At 37.2% G+C, this 9,711-nt stretch overlaps 1 protein-coding gene across 5 annotated transcripts; it reads right to left on the bottom strand.

Moving 5' to 3' along the window:
- Positions 1–3: 3 nt before the first annotated feature.
- Positions 4–6,504, bottom strand: LOC134861497 (B-cell receptor CD22-like). Of its 5 annotated transcripts, XM_063878736.1 has the most exons (11): positions 6,221–6,504; positions 6,075–6,127; positions 5,543–5,881; positions 5,234–5,458; positions 4,527–4,799; positions 3,785–4,075; positions 2,414–2,492; positions 1,849–1,879; positions 1,379–1,522; positions 1,207–1,295; positions 4–367 (listed from the first exon to the last, which is right to left on the bottom strand). In XM_063878736.1, exons 2-11 carry the CDS (start codon positions 6,112–6,114, stop codon positions 298–300), a joined length of 1,581 nt encoding a protein of 526 aa, XP_063734806.1. In that variant the 5' UTR covers positions 6,115–6,127; positions 6,221–6,504; the 3' UTR covers positions 4–297. The 5 variants fall into 5 exon arrangements, 4 of the variants coding, with proteins under 4 accessions (XP_063734806.1, XP_063734805.1, XP_063734807.1 ...); XR_010165417.1 differs by having other exon boundaries at positions 1,143–1,295; positions 6,075–6,329; XM_063878735.1 differs by having other exon boundaries at positions 6,075–6,329.
- Positions 6,505–9,711: the final 3,207 nt, after the last annotated feature.

The raw sequence follows: 9,711 nt of genomic DNA, 5'->3' as shown, positions 1-9,711 counted from the left end.
TGCTGTAATTATGAATCTTTATTACCAACTGTACAGACTGCAGTATAAGTATCTTAAACAACACACACCTTTCCCCAAGCGTCAAAAACATTAAATATATGTATTTAGTAAGTATTTATGTACAAACTACAAACAAAAAAGCCTTGCAAAAATATAAATAAATATATATTTATTAATAATAAATTAAAATATACTATAATATCTCTTTTTGACTCTCCGGAGAGACTTGGACTTTTAAGACGCCACATGGCAGCATTTCTTGATAAGAATGAAACTTTCCTAAAGGAGTGAACGGGTTCAAACAGACTCAGCGGGTTTGGCCAGTGCAGCGTAGATCACAGACTCATCATTATCTCCAGCTATGGACCTGAGGAGGACATGATGGTATGATTAAATGATGGTGTTAGTAGTTAAACTGCAGCCTGTGGAGGTGATGTGGTGGCAGCAGCATTTATAACAGCAGCACTGATTTCTTATGACAGAACCATTATTTTTAATCTTATAAAAAAACAGTCTTTGTGTCTTAAATGCAATTGTGTTACCATTAGGTACTATAGAGGTCACATCCTCTGTTGTAATATTTCTTGGAAAATGTGGGCTTTATTGTCCTGAAGAGAAGTTAGATTCTTGAATACACCCTAACTGTTGTGTCTTAAGCTGGATTGTTATATTGACATGTTGATTTGAGATGTTGGGAAGTACAGAAAACATGAATAAATGGATAAATACACAATATAAATATTACATTTATAGTATAATTATTTGCAAAATGATTCATATTATTATTCTTAGTGTATAAGGGTGTCTAACAGACTGAAAGGAAAGCAATTACAATCAGATTTAATGGTGTTATTGTGCATAAAGCCAATAAAAAGATGAAAGTGATACAAATGTGTGCTAAGTAGTTCAAATTTGCAAGATTTATAAGATTTAAATTAGAGAATAAACCTATTTTCACTGAGATAAAGTAAAATATCAACATTTTTGGTAAGTTAAGCTAGAGGAGGGGATCATGCACCCATGATTTCAGTTACTTTAAGTAAGTAAGTCCTACAGTTGTAGTTAACCATGGCAAGTTAAATAAAATGTGTTTTTTAACACAATGTTCATGTTCTTTTTTCTTCGAAAATGTGTTATTTCACCTGAACTTGACTGATTGAGTACTGAGGAGCTGTGATCAGGCGGTTATTCGGACAGATAACCTACCTGCTGTTCATGCGATTTGGCAGGGTGGAGTTTCTGGGATTGATGGTCACTGTGGCATAGGTCACGTCATCTTCATACGACATGGGTGCCTGAAGGAAGAGGAGGGTCACTTTATTTAAAAAATCTGATTGATGTTAGCGGAGATGATGGATCAAACATGCCCCATATTTACCTCATGCTCATGGTGTGACATCCTCTGAGAGAGAGTGATGTCCTGAGTAACAGGTGGAGGATATGGCTCGATGTTGGCGTAAACACTGTCAGATGGATCTGACGAGCTTGAGCCTTCCCCACTGAGTTTGAAGTCAAACAAAGTCTGTTGAGGAGCACAACGGAAATCTGATTAGGTTTTAGGAGTCATCCTTTTGCTTCCCTTCATTTCTCCACTGCAGATGGGAAACTACCAGCATGTGCCTCGGCTCTATTCAACTTTGTAGTATTGCATTTATGAAAAGTTCAGGTCAGGACATTTCATAATAGAGAAAACCACAGGAAACTAAGCAATTTCCCTTAGCACATAGAGTGCCTTTATACTTGTTTATGTCCCCATTCAAAGGTATTTATATCTGAACACAAGCTTGACAGGGAACTGAAATCTGCCATTTCAATAACATTTTAAATTAAATGCCATTTAGTACTCACTTTTTTCTCTGCATGGTTCCTGTGCTTCAGCCTACCATGACAACACAAATCAAAATAGATTAATATGTAAAAAAAACAATGCTTTTTTTTCATGTATATTTTTTTTGTTGCTCAATCTTTGATGTCATATTTTAGAGAGGTTATTCTGTAAGAAAAGGAAACCCAGCAGCTTGTTATTTCTATAAACTGCTGCTCAGTAGACAAAATGTTTTGATAATATACATATATTTTGTAAAAGTCAGTTCATAAAATATGGCGTACATCTGAAATGAAGGTATTTTAAAAATATATTAATTAGACTGGCATTAAAATGTTCGCCCACAATATACAGAAGATCATCATTTAATATGTTGAAGCTGCTACTTACAAAAAACATTTGCAAACGGCAGACCAAATGAGTAAATGGTTAGAAGTGGCAGCATGTGGAAATTAAGATGACACACAGTGTCGTATGTGCAGCTATGACAACATTGGGTGAAAACACAAAATGTGGAAAAAGAGAATGTGAAAAGCAAAAATGACATGAGTAAGTCACACTGCCTCTCCCCAGCACCCCGTTACTCACCAGAACAGAAGCAGAGCCAACAGTAGCGCCACAAAAGCACACACTCCGATTCCAGCTAAGATTGGGACGGCCAGTTCGCCTGTGGAGAAACACATTCTGTTACATTACTGCGCTTCTGCCTGATGTCACTTTACACCCTTCAGCCTCAGGAGGGACATGTTTTGATATTTTAAATGTTTAAATCATTTTGGCCAGTAATCTTTATGGCAACAATTTTGGCAATGTTTTTATATCTATACGTCTATCATAAACCCTGTTGCAAAAAATACACAAGTTCACAACCTTAAAGGTGCTATAGAATGCATCTATCTGCGATTTTAAATTGTTCTCTGATGTCTACAAAGGAGGTTTATAACTTTGGTCGATCCAACAAAGGTCCAGATGCGGTCACACAGTCCCATTTATAAACCTATGATTTGGTCCTAGAATGAAACAAGCTGAATTTCATTCTTTGGGGCTCATTTAAATAATGATGATGAGCTCTGCTCTGATTGGCTAGTTTACAAGGAGCAATACATGGCTGCCTCAGAGCCCACAGAAGTAAGTGAAGTTCGCGAAACTGAGAGATGAACCATGGAGGCTGTTGGCATCCAACCTTACATGTTTGAGCCTTTATAGGAGGAAACCGATGAATTTGAAGAACAGCCAGTTGGTCGGAGATTGGAGAGCAACGTTAGGGAGTGGTAAGTGTTAGCATTAGTGTTTCAAGCAGCTGGTGTATGCAAATGTTGGGGCTGGACTACGGTGTGTGACGTAACACACAGGGATTGCTGTAATTTGCCCATTTTACCGATGTGATATGCATGTTCATGATTTGCACGTGAAGGAGGAAACAATGGTGTTTGAGGTTCACAGTATGTCAGTTCAACGTACCGAACTCTCCTTATTCAACTATGCCAAGGTACATACAGTTTTCCTTTCTATGGCACCTTTAAGAAAAAAAGGCCCCATTAAAAAATATATTTAGTCCACAAGGTTTGACACCAGCGCCATTAAAGCATAAAATCAAGCATTCTAATATAAAATGCAAGATTCCTGTCTTTAATTTGTCTTTACACTTTTCTGTGGCAAATATAGGCAACTTTTCTGGTTTCCTGCACAAGAAAATTAAATGCACTTCAATATACTGTGTACTAATGCTCATACAGACTACAAATATATTCCCTGACAGAGGTTAATACTTAAAGTAATTTAAATATTTTCCCTGGTTAAATACAGTGACATTAACATATTGATATAAACATATTTTTATGGCAGTTTATTGATACAGACATTTTTGTCATCTAGGGATGTGGTAATAAAAGCAACTTTCCAAAGTAAGATGTTAAATATATTATTTAGATGATAGTAATAGATAAACATGACACATACCTTTGTATTGTTTCTTCATGGTCAGCATCAGCTCTGTTGAGTTGTTTTCCCCCAATTGGTTCCTGGCCGTGCAGAGGTAGAGTCCGGTGTGTGACACGTCCACAGAGGGGAGGGACAGCACCTGTCCTGATCCCACCTGCAGCATGGAGCTGAGGCTGGAAGCAGCACTCTGCCTGAACCAGGTGTAGTTGTGTGCTGCGGGATTAGCAGCACTGCTGCAGCTCAGATTCACACTGCTGCCCTCTACAACTTCCGGTGAGTCAATTGAAATGGAAATGTTCTCTGGACGGTCTAAAGAAAGGGGAAAAAAACCATGTTGATAGTTTTCTCGACCTTGGAGATAAATGTTAAGGCTCATTCAACAACTAAGGGATTACAATCATAACTCAAAGGCTGAAAGAGAAACTCTGACTCCTCTTAATTAGGCTTCTCGCTGTGGAAATACTGGATTCACCTAATCAGGCTCTCAAAATATAATTGAAAATAAACTATCTAAGATAAGAAACTGGTTAAACTTTTCATTCCGCGGTCATATCGAGTGCTGGGGGGTCAACCCTGCTTTATTTTAAGGGGTCACAAGCCTGAAAGATCAGGAAACAATGAAGCATAGTGAAGTCATTAGATTGTGATCAATTTAATCATGCATTCGTCATTAGTGAACGTCTTGCTTGAATCCACTATGCCACAGTTTTTAGTAACAGATTGAAACACAGAGATGTGACACCAGCCTCCACACACTCACACAGGACGTCGAGGTGGAGCTGAGTGGAGTTGATGTGGCTGATGCCGCTCTGGCTGATGTTGTTCCAGGCCTGGCAGGAGTATAGGCCGCTGTGGTGGGGCTGGATGTTGGACATGGTGTGAACCTGTCCAGAACTGATGAGGTGTCCGTCTTTATGGAGGCTGTATCCATTCTGTGGCACGGGGGGGTTGGCGTCACTGCTGCAGGTGAAGGTCACAGCACTTCCTTTGAGGACTGATGGGGTCATCAACAGCGTGACTTTCTTGGGAGCATCTGAGAGAAGATTAGAAAGGTCAGGCTTTAAGTGATTAGTGATTCACAAGGCATAGAGAGGAGGAGAGTAAAATAAATAAACAAATTAATAAATGACTGAATGAAGGAATGAATAAATAGATGAATACTACTGTAAAAAATAGTAACAACATTAAAGCTAAAAAGTAAGTTGAATCACTTAATAATAATAATAAATAATAATAATCAATAATAATAATAATCAATAGTGATAACAACAACAACAACAACAACAACAACAAGAACACAATTGGGGGTGTAAAAAACATCAATAAAAAAAAAGTCCATTGGTTTTTCTCATAATTTATCAACATTTTAGGGAGTTGGAATTTAGGGAGACTTTGGGCTTTAAAATGACAGGAACATGCGTAACAACTTGTGTTCTAAAATTATTATTTATATTTTTGTTTACCTACATTGAACATTTAGAGCCACAGAGGCAGATCTGACCATCTCCTGTCCAAAGATGGCACAGTAGTATCTCCCAGCATCCTCTCTGGTAGCCTGGAACCCCGGCTGTGGGACAGGCTGTCCGTCTCTGAACCAGACGATATTGACCCGTGTAGAACAGCCTGACACACAGGACAGACGGACCCCCTCCCCCTCTGTCAATGTGCTCGGCTCCACAACTGTAGTCAGCTCTGTATCCAGAAACAGAACCAAAATATTATTAAAACACATTTAACTCACAAGAAATTCAACCTTCCTTAGTCAATAATTACTACCTCTTACGGTCAAATGAGCCGCTCTCATGCTTCTCCATCTGTTGATTGTTGTTACGAAACTGAAATGGTATGCTCCTTCATCGGCGTGCTGTACATTATTGATCTTCAGTCTGCAGTCACTCCATTTGTTGCCCACATACTCAAAGTGTTCTGAGTTTAGTTGCAGCTGTGAGAGGATGAAAGTCCTTGGACTTCCAGGTGCAGGCAGGATTTTGGACCAGCCTACTGACGTGACCCACTGCCCTGAAGGATAGTCATACTGACATTTAATGACCACTGATGCCCCTTTCAAAGCACACTGATCTTCAGAGGTCACCCTCCATTGTCCACTCCACACACCTTTGGGTAAAAATAAAGAAAATATAAAGTCAATTTAATTAAGACACAATATTTGCTGATATAATACATCAAATACCCAAAAGTGGGTGTATGTAATGTGTAAAGTTTAACTGTTCTCAGCAAAAGTTGCATTTGATCGCAGTCAATACTTTTTTCTAAACATTAATTAGAAAAAAAATAAAAGGTTTCTTACCGGGCATAATTACCAGAATAATCAGAATAAAGCTTTCCATTGTTAAAATAAACCTGCAACATCATAGAAAAGGACACAGATTAATACTGCCTTCTTACAGGAGAGGACAATGAAAAAAATACACTTATTAAGTTAGTAGTACTCACCAGTGAGAGCAAGAAGAGGCAGTACTTTGTACATTAATGAGGATGATTTAAAGAGTGAAAAAGAGGAAGTGGGAGTATGTGCACGCCCTGCTTCCTGATGTATTATCGTCCTGACATTACATAGCTACAAACTCCACACAAACACCGGTAATTAAAATAGTATTGTAACCATTTTACAGTGCTTTTACAGTGTTTCAAGTAGTTCAATGACTTTATTGAGTACTTCACTACTGAAATTACAAACAAATTTGGGCCATAAAAGGAAATACTCTACTTTTCTGTTTTATTCTACTGCTGCTTTTCTACTGAACTTGTGACTATATGAAGGTGGAGTTTAAGGTTTAGGTGGATCTTTTTATTTTTTTTCAAGATTGTGCATGTCACATGTTAAAAAACTGGCAAGTACGTTTAGAAATGTATGTTTGGGAGGGGGTATTTTTTTCCGATTATGTATGAAATGTATTAGTTATTTAAAAAAAAGATAAACCTAATTTAGTGCCACTTTCTGCTAGCATGTGCCCTTTTTGTATAATATTTTGTCATAAAATTGTATCACTTGTAGCAGTATCTTTAGCCTTTTCTTGCTATGGGTAGCTATAGAGCTATTCTTGCTATAGAGCTTACCTCAGTATGCAAAGGAGCACCAGCCCTGCCTCTGGCCATGTGTCTCCAAATGCTTGTGGACATTTACCTTTAACACATTAATTGGCATCAGACATTTTCTGCTGACGTATGCCACTGCGTGCCAATAGAGTGATGGGGCAAAACACTGAATGAAAAGCTGGTTTCAGTTTGATTTGAAGTGTGGATGATTCTTAGACCTCCACAGGAGTTTTGCGTTAGAGCTCATCACATGTTGAATGTCCATGAGTGAGACAAATTGAAGGTTTCTTAGTTACAAGTTATTATTTTTATGCTAAATATATAAAACAGAGGTTGCTGCAGTGTAACAGAGCTTTTTCTGGAAGATATGCTGGTCTTGCATGGTCATGGGTAATGTGATCCATCCTGCTCCACAGGGTGGTGTTACTGGACTGTGCAGCAGATGTAGCGAATGTAAATCACTGGTGGGGTTACAAGAAGTAACTGGTGAGTAAATACAATACTTTATTATTATTATTTGACCATGCTTGAAGATGAGAGACACAATGCTCTTATGATTGAATTGCTTCACAGCAGATTTCTCGGGTTCTCCACTATTATTATGAGATGAGGAACTGTTGTGATGTAGTTCTGTCTTTTTATTGGGACCTGTCGTAAGAACAATACCCCACTAAAACTTTCCACTGCAGCGACACAGGAAATGTCCCAATAAGTACATGAGAGTGACACATATATTGCACCAAAGAGGGGCACAGACGCAAGATTTTCGGGCAAAGAAAACTTGAAGCTTTAGTAGCTGATTGATTTTCAAATAGCCAAAATGTAATACTGGAGTTTCCCCACATTTTGTAAGATCATATCTGCGGTCAAGATACCGTGAACTCTAAGATACATCCATTATGCAGCAACCAGCTGATCGGCTTTGTCGTGAAAATTAAACATTAACATAGTTAAACCCACTGCCCCATATTATCAATCAACAAGAATTAAATCGTGAATAAAAATAGATCAAGAGCTGGATAGATTTTTTGGGAGTAACATTGCAATAGATTTATTTAGCTATAAACAGGTATAACGGTATTTAATAGATAATGTTTGCAGGTCTAAATTAGAAACCAAAGAGGAAAGGAAAGTGAAAAAGAAATGAGGAAGCAGGGGAAAGAGAATCTTTCCAATGTGATACCTCAATCAGTGCTGTGGACTTTTCACAGAATAAAAAGAATGTGACAAGACTCCATGTCTTATTTTAAACCTTCAGCATACCAAAAACAGATAACAGTAAGTGTAATTACTTCACTTTTCAAAACAAAATCACTTTTCTGTATGTTTGAATACACATTGTTATGACTTTTCATTGGTGAGAGCCAGGATGCAAAATCAACACCAGCAATGGTATATACAGTATAGCCTGTACTGTGGATATGGACGCAAGCATAGTGGCTAACAGGCTGAATGTGACTTTATCAGGCTGCATACAGTGGTAAGATGCATAGAAAAAACAGGAAATCATGCAACATGGGTAGGATCTAGACTCCCAGTCAGCACCATGCTAGTGAACTGCAGAGAATCCATAAGGACACGTCTGACCCAGAACAGTAAGGTATCATCAGAGTTCACTACAAGGTGTGTCCTATGATGTGAATGTGAAGTAATGAGCCTTCACATGAGGAACGCTGATGTGCTGTTCAGCTAAGGAAGAAGAAAGGAAACATATTAGAGGAAAACATTTTGAGTAGAACAGGACTAAGACAGCATAAAACAGACGTTGTGTGTTGGGAGGGCGATCAAATATTGAAAAAACAGTTTGCAAGATTAAAAATGTTAATTTACCAGAAAGAAGTTGGATATTCTCTGAAATAGAAATGGAAAATAAAAAATAAAAAAACTCACAAAATTGATAAAAACAAGCAATCCTATTTTGGAATCCCCCTTTTCCACAGACTGTTACCCGCTTCCCTCCCCGACCTCTAATCATCATTTTTTATTTTTCACCGCCAATGTCTCATCTACATCTTCCACCACTTAGACTCCATACAGTTGGTACAAAATCAGTTGGGTCGTATTTGTGTTTTATTTTAGGGGCAAATCTTTTTTTAAACTATTTTAAAACTACATCTCTTCTCCACATAACAGTCCTAATGTTTTGGGGTAATCATATCGCTTACACATATGACATGTTCTGTGAGTTTATGGGTCAATGACGTATACGAATTTTCAACAGGCTAATTTTAAAATACAAAAATTCAGAACATCTCTTTAAATTTCCAACATTAAGATTGTTGCGTACATACAAATGTATGTCAAAATGTTTATTTAGGTGATTTATGTTATGTGCCGTGATTTTTCGTAAAAATAAACACTTTCCATATCATTTTTACAAGCTGTAAGTAATGTTAAGTGTTTAGAAAGTCTTTGGATTTATTATGAGATTTTGAAAGTGAACTTTTATTTTTGTTCAATCATGTCTCTGTATAGTTTAAATATTAAAACAACACTTTGTAATGTTCTTAAGAATTTAAACAACATTTAAAACATAATTACAAATAAGTCAGAACTAATTTAACAGATTTAAGCTGTTCTTATATTAGTTTACCAAACAGCCCCACATGATATTTTGACACTTTAAATGATAGAAAAAATATGAATTTTGTGTATAAATAAATATGAAAGATTGTACTTATAAATACTAGTGTTAAAAACATTTAAAGATCATTTTTTAGGAAAGAAAATACACTTGGACAGAAAATATAGGTGTCACGACATTGACCCTTATGTGGACCATTTCAAGTAAAAAGCATACTTTATTAGAAAAAGTGTATCCAGTAACTTAATGACCATACAGAGAGTTGTGTAGTGTCGTACCTGATTTGCCTCTTTGTTGCTCCCAG

This window comes from Eleginops maclovinus, chromosome 3, assembly GCF_036324505.1.
Source record: "Eleginops maclovinus isolate JMC-PN-2008 ecotype Puerto Natales chromosome 3, JC_Emac_rtc_rv5, whole genome shotgun sequence".
Taxonomy (NCBI): Eukaryota; Metazoa; Chordata; class Actinopteri; order Perciformes; family Eleginopidae; genus Eleginops; species Eleginops maclovinus.
The sequence above is the reverse complement of the archived record's forward strand: the minus strand, read 5'-3'. Positions and strand labels throughout refer to the sequence as shown.